Genomic DNA, 17295 nt, shown 5'->3' with positions numbered 1-17295 from the left:
TTTAAATCCATTTCTGATTCTAGAAGCTCACATCTCTAATTATCCTGCAGCAAAATCAAGTTGCCCAAATTGCTTTTCCATAATAGAGAGCATTATTTTGATCACCGAATGTTTTTCCCACATCTGCTGCGTACATTCCAAACCTGACAAGATAAGGAATCCATGGGGGGCCTTTGATTCATTCAGTCTCCCTTAGGTTAAACTCCAGGAGGAGTAGGGGTTTAGATCAATCAATCAACAAGTGTTTGCTGAACACGTGAGATTTTTCATACCAGGCATTATAAAAAAAACATCTTGGAGTGTCAGAATTTATTGTTATTTTGATATTCCAATGTTGGGGGAGAAGGGAGGAAACCAAGCAGATACCTTGGGAATTTAGGAAGAAACAGAAAATGGGTCTTAGAATGACAGAGAAGCACTTATGAGCAGTCAAATGACGGTTTACATGAAATAGGAGCCTGGGAAAATTAGTTGCTATAGAGATGCTTTGGGGGTGGCGGGGGGGGGGGGGAAGACTATTGCATTAAACCAATGGCCTTAATCTAAGTATGATTCATGATTATGCTAAAATTTGAGATTATCTACCATGTAATCAACCGTATCTAAAGAAAAAAATGTAGTTAAGAATGCATGTATATATGAAACACAGCCTTTGAACAAAGAACAATGCTATATAATAACATTATAAATGTTTTCCTAAAAAATATATAAGCACTCCCTAATAGGGTTTCCATCTAAATATGCAGCCTTTAGGTTTCAGTAGTAAACAAGGAAGTTGATTAAGTACTACTTCCTGTATTTGATATTAAGAAAAAACAAATGGCATAATAAATTATTCAATTAAAGGCCATTTTTTTTTAAAGGCCATTTTTTATTTCGTTCCATTAGAGGGCAATGAATTGGCTTAGGAAAAAACTGGGCAAATTTACTAATCTTCGTTTTAGTAGCATGTTATTACACACTAGTAAAACCAACTGGACTCATCTAGGGCCAGAAAGAGGCTGTTAAAAGGATGTTGCCTTCAGTACTTTTTTAAGAATCAACAACAACAACAAAAATAGTATAGATAAGAAAATGTGTAAACTATTCATATTTATTTAAAAAAACCATCTTGTCTTTGGCACTTCTTCAAATGCCATACATAACAAAAACAAAAGTTTTGCTCTGTTTTGTTTACTTAAAGCAACTGTAAGTTATAATTCAGTGGTATGACCTGGAACTAAATTCTAATATACTCTACTCTAGGTCTATCTCTTTCCCATCATGATTTTTCTTAATGCCAATCCATTAGTTCCCTTTATTCATTGAACAGATATTAAGTATCCACCCAGTGCCTTGCACCATAGTAGGCAGTATGGATAGTAGGCAGTATGGACACAAATAAGAAGACAACCACACAGGTGATGATACAACAACCATCGTATTTCAAAATATCAAGAAAAAGATTTTCACTGTAAAACATTCCTCTATCATTTCTGCTTTAAAACCATCTACTATATCATCAACAGGGCCATATTTAAGCAGAAAATATTTGTAGCCTTAGACGTGAAAGGGCACTTTTCAAGGGCCAGCCCACAGATTGCCAATGACAGAAGAGAAGCTCCCTGGTCATCTGCCAGCTATCTTTGTTGAGGTAGGAGTAGTCTCTTTAGGTCTCCAATTCTTCTTCAACTCCACAGAGGAGACCAGGAATAACATGGTACCAAATGGTTCCCGGTTCTTCTTCCCCCAGAGTCAAAATCCTTAAGTTCAAACCTAAGCCCTGAAAAGCAATGGAAAACCTACATGTGAACACAACTACTCTATCATCTGAAAATCATTTATCTTGCTGTCAATTCACGAGAACCTACTATGAGCCAAGCACTCTTCTGCATGTTAGGGATACAGCAGTAACCAAACAGACAAAAATCCCTGCCTTCTGGGTGGCTTCCATTAACAATAAACAATAAAAATATACAGTATACAAATAAATAAGCCCAATGAATAGTATGTCATATCATCGTATGGAAAAAATTAAAGCAAGAAAGAAGGAGTGTTGAGGAGGTTGCAATTTCAAATAAGGTAGTAAGGGAAGGCCTCACTAGGAAAATAACCTTATGCAAAGACTTGAAGAAGGTGAGAGAGGAAGTCGTACAAGCAGAGGGAAGAGCAGGTGCAAAGAAAGACCCTGAGAGGGGAACAAATTGGGTGTTTCTAAGGCCAGCGTGACTGCAATAGATTAGAAGAGGGGGCTGGAACAGGGCAATAAGGACAAATGGGTAACAGACTATGCAGAGCCTGGTTATGGAGGGCCTTCTCCCTCGATTCTCACTCTGGGTGAGACAGGGTGCCATTAAAGTTTTTTGAGCAGATCTGACACATTTTGAAAGTATCACTCTGGCCGTTTGGCAGCGACTTTTTAGAAGAACAAAGGACAAGGGGGCAAACAGAAATCCAGTTAGGAGGAAAATGCAATGATCTAGGTAAACACAGGTGATGGTGGCTAACTGAGTTGGACATGGTAGAGGTAGATGATGATGATCACATTATAGACACGTCCCATAGGTGGAGTCAACAGGATGTTCTCACACACTAGATGTGAAGTATGAAGAGGTAGAGAAATCCAGGAGATAACTGAGGCTTTGCCGTGAGCAGGCAGCAAGATGGACCTGCCATGTACAAAATGAGCAAAAACCAGAGAGGAGCAGGTTTGAAGGAGAATGTCAGAAGCTTGATTTTGGACATTTTAGGTGTAAGATGCCTGCCTATGAGACATTCGAATGGAGATGTTGAGAGTCAAGGGAATCTGGAAGCCTGGGGTTAAGAGAAAGGAGTAGGTTGAAGATGCAAATTGGGGAAGTGCCAGCATCATCAATGAGACTGGATAAAAGCACAAAAGAACAGGAGGTACAAGGGCCAAATGCTGGTGCACTCCACTATTTAGACATCAAGGACCTGAGGGAAAAAAACAGTAAAAGAGACCAAAAAGGAGGAGCTAAGGAGGGAAGAAGAAAAGTAGGACAATGTGAAAGTCCAACAACCCCGTGAATAAAGTGTTTCCAGAATGGGAGTAGTTCATTATCCTAGATTCTGCCAACTGGCCCAGTGATACGTGATTGAGAATTGGCTACTAGATGTAACAATATGGAGGTCATTGCTTATCTTGGTAGAAGATGGCGTAGGGCACAAAAACTGGCTTGGACTCGGTTCAAGAGAGAATAAAGAACTATTACAGAGTGAAAATAGGGACATCTCTCAAGGGATTTTGCTATTAAGAGGAGGAGAAAATTGTAGTGGTAACTGGAGGGACTGAGAGGGAAAAGAGGGAAAAGAACATCATGGATCTATGCAGAGTGACAATAATCCAGCAGAGGGGGACACCGATGACACTGGAGAGAGGGGAGAATATGCTGGAGCCATGTCCTGGATAGCATAAGAAGGAATGGGATCCTGAGCACCAGGAGAGCCCTGGCCTTACACAGGAGCAGAGAGTTCGACTAGAGTAACAGGAGTGAAGACGGAATATATGAGCAGAGACACAGACAGAAATTCTCTTCTAATTGCTTCTATTTTCTACGTGAAATGGGAATAGGAAGCAAAGTTTTCAGCAGAGGGTGAGAATGGGAGAGGAGGTGTTGAAGGCTCAAGGAAACAGGGAAGAGTGGGAGGCATTAGTCATCCAGGAGGACAGCAGCATGAATGAACTGACAGAAAGTGCAGCCTGATAAGCCTGCAGCATGATCAGTGATTCCACTGGGGATCCGTGATTCCAAAACTCAAGAGAAACCAGTTAGCTTGACACCGTGCTTCTCTCCAACCACATTAATGGGCACAGGAAGAAACCAGAGTGGTAGCAAGTGGAGTTTAACCAGGAGGAGCTCTACAAAATGAGAGAGGGATGAGGAAACGAAGAATCCACCTAAGAGACTGCTTATATGATGGAAGAGGAATTTAAGTTAGAAAGAAGGTAGATGAAGACATGGGAGGCACGTGGCTAGTACATCTAAGGAGGGGAGAGTCAACAGGTTTTAGGCTCTCCTGGGATTGAAGGTCACTGGAGTTCAGGGTAACAGGAAGACAGGTGCCATGTGGACAGCAGAAGGCCTGAAAATGAGGTAATGGGGGGCGGCAGTCACGGTTCATGACACGTTTCAGGGCAGCTAGTCTCAAACATACTGGTCTCAGGAAGGCTTTACATTCCGAGAAATGAGTGAGGGTCCCAAAAAGTTACTGGTTACATGAGTTATGTTCACTAGTACTTACCTATCACTATTAAAACAGTAAAGTTTTAAACACAAGAGTATGCAAGCATTCATTCCAGGCAGCTTCTGGAAAAGAACACTGTACACTCCCAAGACAAAGAAACTAAAAAGGTAAACAACGTCTTCGTATTATCATGGAAACAGACCTCACAGACCGTCTAAAAGTGTCTTCCAGACCCCAGAGGCCACCGGACCTCATTCTGGTAACAGCGAGGGCCACTGAAGACGTGGCACCAGGAGCAGGAAACTGAGGTACCGTGGTGGCTACAACCCCTGAAAGAGAGAAAGACAGGACGAAGAAACCAAGAAACCAGAGGGACGATTTATAGGAATAGTGAACTCACAAGAACTGTGACAGAAAGAGTACGGTACAAGTGGCCGAGAGCCAGGAGGGAAATCGGCCACACACGGCAGGGAGGTGCCAAGAGAGGGGAGAAGCGGCTTGTAGAGGGCAATGGCAGGAGATTCAAAAGGAGGCATTTTTAGAAAGGGGGGAAAGACAACAGCCGGGAAATAGCAAAGAAGAATAAAAAAGACCTCCTATCCTCCTCCGGCAGAAGGTGAAAGAATACAAAGGAAGAAATGCCCTGACGGCAAGCCACAGGTCAGACCCAGCAAGTGAAGGGGAAGTTCACGGAGGAGACTGAGGATATAAAGGGTTTTGCTGATGATAAACAAGGAGTTCCAGGTAATGCAATAGAACAGGAGGTAAGGGATCCAAAAAGGGGCCACACAGCATCTGTTCCACTTACTACTGCCATGTCACAAATGACCCTGAAACTTAGCTGCTTTTTAAGAACCATTTAATTATGCTAATAGCGTCTGCAGGTCTGGAATTCGGACACGACACAAAGAGAATGGCCTGTATCGATTCCATGATGGTCTGGGGCCCCCGCTAGGAAGATATGAAGGCCAGAGCCCTCAACGACTGTGGGCTCAAATTTCCCAAAGGCTCATTTACGCACCTGTCCAGGGCCTACGCTGGGAAGACTGAGAACCAGGACTGCCAGCGAGAGCACCTACATGTGGCCTCTCCAACAGAACCCACTTCCTCATCAGAAGCAGGAGAGCCAGCCGGTAGCTCAGGGCTCCAAACATAAGTGTTCCAGCCAACAAGGGGGCAGCTGCATTGTCTGCTGAACCCCAGCCTCAGCAGGCACATGGCATCCAGTCCAGGGGACCCTGCCGGTTAAAGCAGCCAAACGCCTGCCCAGATTCAAATGTAGGGGACACAGATACTCAGTGGGAAACCTGTCAAAAACCTGGGAGGCTGTATTTTAAACCATCTTCTAAGTACATCTTCTGTCCCAAAGGAGCAGTTTCCAGACGCTGAAAGAGTAAATGTACAGGAACGTGATACAAACCATGGACTAATTTTCTCTTCCTGCGTGTTATGGACTGAATGTTTGTGTCCCTATGTTGAAGCCCTTAACCCCAGCATGGCTGTACCTGGAGATAGGCCTCTAAGGAAGTAATTAAGGTTAAATGGCATCATGAGAGTGGGGCCCAAATCCCACAGGATTAGTGTCCCTAAATGAAGACAGTCTTCTCCACCCCTTCCACCTCCACACTCATGCATACTCCAAGGAAAGGCTATGTGAGCACACATGGTGAGAAGACACTGTTGGCAACCCAAGGACAGAGGAAACTGATATGACACCTTGATCAAGGACTTCCAGCCTCCAGAACAGTGAGAAAATAAATTTCTCTTGTTTAAGCCACTCAGTCTGTGGTATTTTATGAAATCCCAAGAAGACTAGGACCCCGTCTCCCTTCCTTTTTCAGTATGATGTGTAGAGACTGAAAGGGTAGGGTTCTGAGTAAATGAAGTCATTGAATGGAGAACCCAGCTCACACCCAATAATATCATATACTGTTGATGAGAAAACAAGACTACTCTTCATTGGTAGGGCTTTTACACACACGCGCATCATATCAGTTCAAGTTCACGAACAAAGCCAGATGAGGTGCTTTCTCAACAGATACAGTAACACCACAGGTGTCTGATTCTAGCCTGGCAAATTTTCATTCTCCTAACTAAAATTATAGGGGGGGGGGAAGTGAAACATTAACAAAAAAACTAAATTTATATTGCCTTGTTCAGGGTTTTCATTTAATGAAAATGTGCTCTGCACATACTAGAAAATTACACATTTAAAAAGAAACACTTGAATTCATCTGAGAAATCTAATTTTAGATGCCATTCGCTTTTGGTCAACAATCTTGACACTTCTGAAGTGGGCAGGGTAGAAATCCTTCTGACTGTCGAAATGTGACTTCACAAGTATGGTAGCATACTCTGCTCAGTCTTTGTCATAGAATTTATGAATATCAGTAATAAGAGTTATAAATGCTTGAGGCTAGAAGATATAAAGAAGGAAAACTATTCACAGATTATATATCCCAATAAACAAACCAATAAATACTACTGTGTTATCTGAATATTCACCTATGTTATTTTCTACCATTTTATTGTTGTTTAATGTACTAACACATAAAATCTATATTCCTTAACTTTTTCTCAAGTGATGAACTGTACCAAAAAAACACACAGACTGCTTATTTATGCTGTCAAACTCTGTATCAAATTTGCATATTGTCTGTTATATTCGACAACTGTGAAAACAAAATGAACACTTAGTAAAATAATGATTCTAACATCAATTCACACGAGAAGTCTTAAGAATATAGGGATCTTTTTTAAACATCTTTACTCAAAATACAAGGTAAACCTTTAAAACACATCGGTATCTAACAGTTAATGCACATTGCAATTATGCAGTCGTGAGAAGAAATACGTCAATTGTCATGTTCACACATTTGCTGATGCAACGTAAAAGATGGATTTCTAGTAAATAGTAATAGTAAAGCTATTAAGCTATTAAGTGAGAGAGGTGTGCATACCAGGGAGACCAACAGAAGGTACTGGTCAAAATGACTCTCCAGCTTCAAGCTACATCATCTCTGGGCTGCTTTATTTCTTTCTTCTGTGACATTCAGATCTTAGGGAAAGACGCCCATCTGAAATGGGAACAAGACTCTTCACTGTGATCTATCACTCACTCACCCTTCTGATTCTTATCCCTTCTAGTTTTAAGTTTTCAAGTCACTGAAGCCACTCCAGACAGCTGGTACAGCAGAAAAATGGAAAAAAAAAAAAAAAAAAAAACACAGGAAGGGGCAGGGGAACAAATGATCAGATATAAATGTCCAGTACTCTGCAAGGGCTCCACACTCCCTGACAAGTACAAAAGGAAAGAATATGTAACACCTGTGAAGCTTTGTGGGCGTTGGTGCACATTTTGACCAATGACCCTCATCACCCAGCATGATGGTTATTTAGCACAGGCAGCACTCAACACGCTTAGCATCAGAACAATACAGTGGTGGTATCCACAGAAGGTGCTGTAGGACAGGGGCAGATGAAGGTGCCTCCCGAGATCCCACAAACTCCATCATGATTCAAGGAAAAGAGTTAAGTGCTTACTGGCTCCCAGGAGGGATGCAGAAATCCTTGCAGGACTGGTACCTAGAAAAGGCCTAGTTTTGACAAGAAGGTCACAGGCTACGAGGATCTCACAAGTAGAGACAATGGCAAGGTCCAGGAAGTCCAAATCAGCTGCCAGGATGACATTCAAAGACGAAACAGGAACAGTCTCATTTCAGTGGAGACCAGGGCACAACGCCCAGTCACTAAGCATGCCAAGTCCAGAGCAGTGGACGCAGTGAGGGTCACACAATGAATAAAGAGAAGGAGGGAAGAGAAAACCCTTGAGAAATGAGAGCAATGACCAAAGAGTTTTTAAACTGAAGACTTATTAATTAATAAGACCAGATGTCTTCCATCTTCAATATGAATGGGATCTCAAAGGCAAGGTGGGAGCCACTATAGAAAATAAATCGTTTCATTTGTATATCTTAAAACTAGTGTGCACATTTTAACACACACACCTCTCTTCCATCCTTCTGAACTTTCCTCCCTACCCCCAACTACATAAACATATTCAAAACCAGTACTCTTCAAAGAGTGGTCTGTGGTCAGTGTCAATCAGGAAACTGTTTATTACTTGTCCATGGTTACATAAATACTGAAAATGAAGACAGGTGTTCAGAAATTCATATAGGAACATGGGATTGCCCCAACATCCAAGTCTAGGATTAAAGAGCTCATTTGTCTATAAACGGGGTAGGGACAAATACAGGTGTGGCCAGACTCAGACGACACCAGTGAGACACAGTACACTCACTGGGCTATATAGGACCACATATCAGACTGGGATAGAAAGAGCCCTTCACCAGGCGTAGTGTAAGAAGCACTAATGTAGGGAGTGCCTAGATGGCTCAGGGGAATCAAGTCTATGATTCTTGGCTTCAGCTCACGTCGTGATTTCAGGGTCATGAGATTAGCTCTGTCCGTTTCCCCCTTCGCCCTTCCACCCACTTGCACGCAGGCACTCTCTCTCTCTCAAATAAACAAATAAATCTTAAAAAAAGAAGAAGCAGCAGCAGCAGCACTAAAGTAGATCAGCACGCAGCCTAACATTGCTACTAACTGCATTGCCAATACTGGGTTTTGTATTTAGGATTACTTTGATGCAAAACAGACCAATAAGAATGGAGGACTTCACATGTAAATGATGTGTTCATGCCCAGGAAAGACCAAGTGACAACAGATTGTTAAAACCAAGGTTCCAAAGGAGTTCAGCCAGGAAAAAAAGAAAAAAAGAAAAAAAGAAAAAAAAAAGTGACAATATAACTTTCCAAAGCAACACGTGACAGTTTGCTTTCCACAGCGGCAAGGACCACATTCACACTCCAAGAGCGAATTTAGTTTCAGGCAAATAATATCCAGTCACATAAAAATAAATGTCATTAATTTGAAAATTATTGATTTTTCACTAGTTTTGTTTGTATTTCATCTGTAAAATCTGTTTTGGTTCTGTGCTTGTACCAGAGCTATAAGCATCAGGAGTTTAGACCCAGTTTTATGTTAGTACATATTTAAGTGGCAAAATGAAAATGAACGCAGCAGTAAAGACCTGCAAGACATTTTTTTCTCCCGTAAAAAGGTTCCATACATGATTTCAACGTGAGAAGTAATGGTCCCTTGGACACTGGGTTGAGATCAGAAGCCGGGACTGGAGGGAGGCAGAAACCCAACAACAGGGCACAGGTGGCCTGGTCCACCTGGCGTCTGAGCCGGATTATCAAGGAAGAGGCTGTCTTGACTGTGCAGCTTTGTAGGTGTTGTCATTTAGTTGCATCATTTGAGTTGTTTTGTAACAAATGGAAGCCTAATGGAGAAACCTCATAACAGCCGAACTTCATTTTGGAAGACTGAATTAAGATTTTTTTAAAGATACTTTTTTATTTTTAAGTAATCTCTATATCCAACTTGGGGCTCGAATTTCCAACCCTAAGATCAAAAGTCATATACTCTACCAACTAAGCCAACAAGGTGCCCTGAAAATTAGATTTTTACTTTTTACTTCTCCCCTTTGTAACATAACAGCTTTTACCCCATAACATAACCCCAGGGGGTCGGTATGCCAAGAATCATCCTAGTTTCAGAGATGAGAAAAAGGAGGTTCAGAGGGGAGGCTGTGGCTCGGCCAAACAACCAGGAATATGGCTAAGAGAAGACCTGAACCCCAGTTCTCTAATTTTGAGTCCCGTATAAGAAGCATTTTTAAACTTTATTCACAGAGTACTTAGCTGTTTTCAGAAAACAATATTAAAAACTCCACCCAATTCTATTATGAGGGAAAACATTTCCACAACATGACTACCACTTTTCTCTTTCAATTAAAAAAAAAAAAAAAACACTTAAAATTCCATATTAGTTATAGAAGGTTAATGCATAGAATTATTTTTCCTTTAGAATTAGACAGTATATGAATTTTACATAATTAAAAAAAAAACTAGTGCACATTAAGCTATCACCATGGTCCAATCACTTTAGTGGCCCTCTATTTTCACATTGTTCTATCAGATCATGTTTACATTTTTTCCCCTACATAAAATTGGTTAAGACAATATAAAGGCAATATGAGGTAGAAAGAATACCAGTCTCTGTATCAAGGCACTGGGTTTTACGATACGACTCTGACTCTAACTGCGACCTAAAGCAGAGACCTACATGGCCCCTCACCACCACCACCACCCCACCCCCTGCCGCCACATTTCCCACATTCACCTGTGTACCAAGTCCTCCTCCTGAGGACATCTGCATGGCCTGAAACAGGGCATAGCATCCCGGTGACCCCACTCCTCCAGTGTTTCCCTTTTTGAATATTTTCTCCTTGCCTCTAGGGTGACCCTTCCAAGATATAAATCTGATCCCTTCACTTTTTTATCAGAAAACCTTCATTTAACCCAACGCCTGATGGAGACAATAGGAACTCTTCAATCTGACATATGAAGTCCTTCCAAATCTGGCCCTTTCTGGTCTCATCTTCTCCACCTAGCCTCCCCACCTCATGGGGAAATGCATGCACTAATCTTTACAGAAGAGAGGTGGTACTGAGTTATTTGTCAGATCCATGACTCTCTAAGTGTACATAATAATAATCTCCTTGAACATGGGAACCATGATTTTCCCATCCCCAGTACCCAACATGGCAGTTAGTGGTTAATAAAAGTTTGCTAAATGTATGAAAAAAGTGGCTTTAAGAGTTTCTTCATCTTCATGTCAGCCAGACTAGAATGTATCAATGACCTCGCCTCCATAATGTTCTGTGTTTTAGTACGGCTTTTCACAAAACACTGGACTTTTTTTTTTTTACTGGCTTATGAAGTTTTTAAAGAATAAAAATTCATCATTTCATCAGCAGGACACCTTGAGGTGTTAAGTTTACAGATCTATATCAAGATATCATAAAAATAATGAGTTGCTCTTACCGAGCCGGGAACTATATCAAAGGTACTGTCATAAATTCCACATTTGTTAATTTCATTGAATCCTCCCGTAAGGCGGATGTGATTTGTCCTCATCTTCAAGAAGAGAATACAAGGGCTTAGAGGATTTAAGAGACCACAGAGCTAGGGAGTGCTGAAGGGATTTAAACCCACTGCTGCTTGACCTCCAGTACCTTGTTGTCCACCACGGTGCTGGGTGGAGCTAAGGAACCCAGCGGGGATACTAACCCCGTCTTCACATTCTTTTCAACACCTGATTTGCTGCCTAAAGTTTAATCACTGTCGAAATGAGAGGCAGTAAGAAAGTCAATCAGGGGGGCGCCTGGGTGGCTCAGTGGGTTAAGCCGCTGCCTTCGGCTCAGGTCACGATTTCAGGGTCCTGGGATCGAGTCCCACATCGGGCTCTCTGCTCAGCAGGGAGCCTGCTTCCCTCTCTCTCTCTCTCTGCCTGCCTCTCCATCTACTTGTGATCTCTGTCAAATAAATAAATAAAATCTTTAAAAAAAAAAAAAGAAAGTCAATCAGGTGCATTTTAATTGGCAAATATATTCAAAGAACATTAACTTTCCCATAAAACTGACAGTACCCCTTGGTCACTGACATGCCTAAACAAGTAGGTTTCTTGACTAAGGAAATTCTTACTGGTAGGTGTTTATATTTATACTTAGACAAACTTTGAATTTATAAAGAAATATAATTTATTTTTTTTTAAGATTTTATTTGACAGAGAAAGACAAGGAGAGAGGGAACGCAAGCAGGGGAAGTGGGAGAGGGAGAAGAAGGCTTCCTGCCCAGCAGGCATCATGAAGCCTGGGATCATGACCTGAGCTGAAGGCAGATGCTTATCGAATGAGCCACCCAGGCCCCCCAACAAATACACTTTAATAAAAGATAAAACAAGAGATTCAAACCCAGCTTTTGCTTTTGCATTTGAATGTCTTTCTGTTAGACATGTTACTTTGTATCACTATTACTTTTGTATTTTGTATTACTAAACTACCATTATAATTTGACTGAAAATAAGCTGATCGGATCCTAAGTGCCTTAAGGCATCAGCCATCCTGCAACATTTAATATAACAGTTTTTAAAACAATGATATTCAATTCTAAATATCCTTTACCAGCTTAAGTTGATACTTCTTTTTCTTGGTGAAAAAAACCAATCAGGTTACTGCAGAAAAAAGTATTCTCTCAAGTCCCCTTGTTTGGCTACTGAGCCTTCTGATAGATAGCTAGGCTGAGAGTTCAGATGGATGGCTTTAATTAAATAAAATGTTGGCAAAAAAGCAAATGCACAATGGCTATTAACAATACAGTAGTTTCCCAGTTTGTCGCAGGGAGGAAAAATAACTAATTCTTGTTAATTCTTGCCTTCATGGCAAATACTCTTTGGAAAGAAGGAAAACTATGGAATTATCACATCTTTGGTGGAAAAGCCATTCTCTTAAATGATTATTTTTAAGTGGAGTCAAATAATTCTCCTCAAAAATATGTTGATACCTTAATCCTTATTGTTAGAGTTAATAAACCTACCTGGTCAGTTTGTCAAAAGCCCAAAATATACTTTGGAAGTTTTGTCTCACTATATATAACTAAAAACCCTTTTGATGAATTCTTGATGAAAAATTTAATGTCAGTTTATTCGGTCCAAAAAAATGCATGTTTTATCGTGTGTGTGTGTGTGTGTGTGTGTATCTGTAGATAATTATGCTAAAAATTTCATCTCAAGAAATGTAACTTAACTTCTTTTTTTGCATTATTTCTTTAGAAACTGGTGCCCTAAGTCTTTTTAACTTTAGGCACTTTTTTTTTTTCATTCTGTGAGCATCATTTGCTTCATCTGTCAGGGGAAATAATAATACCTACCTTACAGGCATGTGGTAAGTAAGGGTTATACCAAATAACGCATGTGAAGTGTCCAACACCATGCCCAATGCATAGCAGACTCTCCATGCATTTTGACTTCTTCTCTTTTCCCCACAGCACTCCCCAGTCAAATGTCAAATTTCAAACTGAAATTTTTGATAAGTAGGTTGTATAGAATAGAGTCACCAGATCTCCTTGAGGTGCGGAAAATGAAATGGACCAAAGATATAATACAGGCACACTACTTAAACCACCTTTGCTTTCTCATAGGTACTTCATAAAAACTAAATTCTTTCTATCTAAAGAGATCCAAATATTCTCAGTTAACAGAATGGAAGCAAAACCCCAGACATGGTAATTTCTCCAGAAGTCCAAAGGGAAGTTCTCAAGTTTACTTGTATGCCTCCAAAACTCAAGAACAGAAACACGAAGAGAAAGGAAGCTATACAAAATGCATACATTTTCCCCTGGTGAATACACACACACACACACACACACACACACACACACACATTTACTAACCAAAGCCACAGAAATCAGAAGGGAAGCTACAAGGCAAAGGAAGCATCCTTAATTACTGAGACTTTCCTTAACAGCTGTATTTCTATTACACATGATAAACTAATAAGCAGATTAAAACAACTAATACATTACTTAATTTAATTCGAGTGGTATATTAAACAGTTTTCAGAATCATTTCTCTTCTCCTAAAACATTTACCCAGAAGCCTATCAGGTGATTTCTCAATGGATTGGGTTTATCAGCTCCAGCAGAAAATTGGGGGGGGGGGGGCAGATAAATGTGTCCTGAATTTTAATAGTATGTCATCGTATGTGGGTGAATCTTAACAGGTCATTGTGGAATTGACTGCATTAACTGCAACAACCTATGTGTTACAGTTGCTCTGCTCAGCACTGCAGGCAGTAGCAACAGTTCATTCAATATCATCTTGACAGAAGCCTTCGAGATGAGCCCAAGTTATGAACGGTGTGTAGGTATGTCAAGAAATGATACAACTCTCTCTTTGTATGCGATAATACTAAGAAGGCAGTTTCCCTAAATCTTTGCGTTGAGATTAACATTTTTTTTAAAAAGAATAATGCTAAGAAATACTTGTTCAAATATGTGGTCCTTAATGAAGCTAGCAGTCTATATTAATTTGCATTAAGTTTCAGGAAGAGATTTAGCTAAACAAAATCTACATGAAAAAATGTTATGCTAGAGTAGTCTCCATAATGGGTTTTAGAATGTTTAAATGGAAATTGCAGTTGGGCGGGGAGGCGGGGTTGGGGGGGGAGGATGTGGAAAAAAGCAATGGTTATATGAGCACAACCAACCTTAGAATTTAATGATATTAGAAATTGGCATTTTGGCCAATGTTATCCCCAGACAAAATTTAAAACGTACTTATTCCCTCTATGTTCATTACTTTCCTGACCAACCTGATAGTTCAATATTTTTGTTTATATTTAACAAGAACTAATTCAAAACTGTTTGAATCATTTAAAGTTATAAATTCCAAGGAAAAAAAAAAACTAAATACAAGCTGATTACAAATACAAATAGAAAACATTGCACATTACAATAATATTCACCAAAAAAAATTAGCCAATTACAAGAAGTGTCCTTTGACATATGCATTAAAAATTAAGCAGGCAGCTCAGTTAATTTAAAAATATGTGTTTCTATGTGCATACACACACACACCGACACACACAACCAAAACACAAACAGCAGGTAGGAGATTTTAAAAGAAACAAACCACATATATTTGTACATTCCCAATAGATCAGGACCTCAAAAAGAAATGTGACAATCAAATTGGAAACAATACTAATTAGAAAAGCATCACATGATATAAGCAAGAAGAAATCCTTAAGGTGTAAAAAGACACCAAGTAACAAACATCCCTGGTTCTCCTATTGGAAAAGATAAAGTAGAACACCCAATTTCTGACTCAGATTTTTATGTTCTGGAGGAAATTCAGTCTTATCTCCACCAAGCAGATTGGGTGATCATCTTTCATAGTTACATATACTTCTAAAAGACATACAAGTACATTTTGTCACAACCTCAAAATCTACCCATTTCAGCATTCAGATAAAACTTGTTGGCAGAATTGCAATTTTTTTTTTTAGCAAACAGATCCATTTAGCACCAAGTTCATTGTGACATTTAGTTGATAGGACAGACACTCCATGCTTGACAGAATGCTTCCATTTAGTGCTTTTACCTGGTTATAAATTATTGGTACCACCATTTGCAACTTTAAAGATATGGTTTACTAAAGGGAAAAGCAGGGGCATTTCTAAAGCAAGGGTGCCTTTTGAGTGGGTAAACATAAGGTCACCAGCCAGAAAGAGTGCTAGAAAATAAATGCACATATCTTATAAGGAAGTGGTTAAAAAGGGATGAATTCCCTGAGTCATTAAACAGGATATAAACCAAAGACAGGTTGTGCCACCTAGAGAAAAACTGGAAATCAGTACATTGGCTCTTCAGCAGTAAGCATTATTTCAAAAGCCTGAAACTTTTGGCATGCCCAGTAACCAAACCACCCTCCATATCAGCCCATCAAGCTGCTGAAATTTAAGCTCTGCCTTCTCCACACACCAGATTTGCCGCCTCCTGCTTTCCTCACTCACCCACCCACACAGCACCATTTAACCTCAGCACCGACTGTTGCCACAGCCCATGAGGACCCAGCATCCTGAAACACATCCAATTCTAAAGCGTTTTCCTCGAAGCCAGGGCCGGCAGGGGTGGGAGGAGCAAGGGAATAAAGCCTGATGGACCTTGCCAGCCAGGGTCCGTCTGGATGCTAGCCCAGACACGGCGCACACCTCTTTGGCCCGGGGATGGGGGCGGGGGGGCGGGCGGTAATAGGAAATTCTGGTGCACTCGGTACATCATATCCAGGTTACCGAGCTGAACTCCCTGGCCAACCTCTGCACAATCCAAACAGCATGGAATGACCTCAACAGAATTAAGCCTTTTAAGTGCAAAGGGCCTTCAACTTTCCTCTCCTCGACTCACTGAGAAGCAACGTGCCCAGCACACTTTGTCAGGCAGAAGCACAAAAGGTCTACAAGCAACCTGGCACGCACAGCCGCCTTTACAAAAGAAAATAGACAGTAATTATGAAAAGCCCGCAGTCCTGCGGTATTAACTTGACAGCGGGGACTGCGCTAGGGCATAACTCGTCTCCTAGGCATCACTCCCGGCCCCAGACCCTCAGCCTAGGGACAGCATTCCCCTCCTCCCCTCCCCCTCCAGAGACCTGCGGCAGCGCCCACTTCCCGCCCCCAAGCTCTTCCTCCCCCTGCTCCTCCTCCGCACTCAATCTCCAGCAACTTTGGGCACCGTAGCACCATCGAAGCCCAGCCAGAGGCGGGGACACCGCGAAGGCGGCCGCGGGAGAAGGAAAGTTTGAAAAGTCACTTAAAACACTGCAGGACTCCCCGCCCCCCCAGCACCCACCCCATAGACAGGCGCGCGGGGCTCCACGTGCGAGCGGGCCCTGGAGAAGCTAGAGTACCCCCTACGTGCCACCCCCCGGCAAAACCTTTCCCCAAGCGAAAAGTTCCCTGCTGCTGCCCCCTCCCTCTTTCCCCTTCTTCCCTCCCCTCACCCCCCCACGAAAGAAATCTCGTCCAGTTCGCCAGGCGCCGCCTCTCTCCGCCCGCCGCCCGGGAGGGCGCGGCGCCCCTCCCCCGTCGGCCGGTGAACAGGTCGGGGGGAGCTGGGGGAGAGGGAGGCACCGGGGGCGGCCCCTGGCCGGGACCCCCCTTCCCTGCCTTCCCCCGCCCCGTCGCCTCACTCACCTCTCTCCTGCTCTTCCGCCTGCAAGCAGATGGGGATATTCTTCTTCCAGCCCGGCATGGTGTCTGCTCCCTGCGCTCGCTCTCGGGCTCGCTCTTCCTCGCTCGCTCGCCCCCTCTCCCCGGGGCTCACCGCGCCTCCCCGCTCGCCCTCTCGGGCCGGCCGCGGCGCGCTCGGGGCTGCTCAGCGGGGCTGGGGCGCCGAGGCGGCTCCCGGGCACATCGAGGCGGCGCCGCGCGCCCCGCGCTCGCCTCAAACTCGCCGGCGGCTCCCGGTGGCGGTGGCGGCGGCGGCGGCGGGGCCGGGCCGGGCCGGGCTGCCTGGGCTGCAGCAGCGGCCGCCGCGGCGTGGACGACAGGCCGTGCCGGGCCGGGGGCGGGGGCCGCGTGCAGGCCGAGAGCTGGGGACTGCGGAGCCCCCCCGGGAGGTGGGCGCCGGCGGGAGGAGT

At 42.7% G+C, this 17295-nt stretch overlaps 1 protein-coding gene across 2 annotated transcripts in view; it reads right to left on the bottom strand.

Annotated features, from left to right (window-relative positions):
- The window catches only part of GRIP1 (glutamate receptor interacting protein 1), a 663043-nt gene extending 646012 nt beyond the window's left edge, over window positions 1-17031 (bottom strand). For both annotated transcript variants that reach the window (XM_032854882.1, XM_032854884.1), the window contains exon 1: window positions 16850-17031. In XM_032854882.1, coding sequence (XP_032710773.1) covers window positions 16850-16907 — 58 coding nt within the window. In that variant the 5' untranslated portion in view covers window positions 16908-17031. The remainder of the gene's footprint in view (window positions 1-16849) is intronic.
- Between the last annotated feature and the right edge of the window lie 264 nt (window positions 17032-17295).

Source organism: Lontra canadensis, unplaced genomic scaffold (assembly GCF_010015895.1).
Source record: "Lontra canadensis isolate GAN:19392208 unplaced genomic scaffold, GSC_riverotter_1.0 scaffold9, whole genome shotgun sequence".
NCBI classification, from domain to species: Eukaryota; Metazoa; Chordata; class Mammalia; order Carnivora; family Mustelidae; genus Lontra; species Lontra canadensis.
The sequence above is the reverse complement of the archived record's forward strand: the minus strand, read 5'-3'. Positions and strand labels throughout refer to the sequence as shown.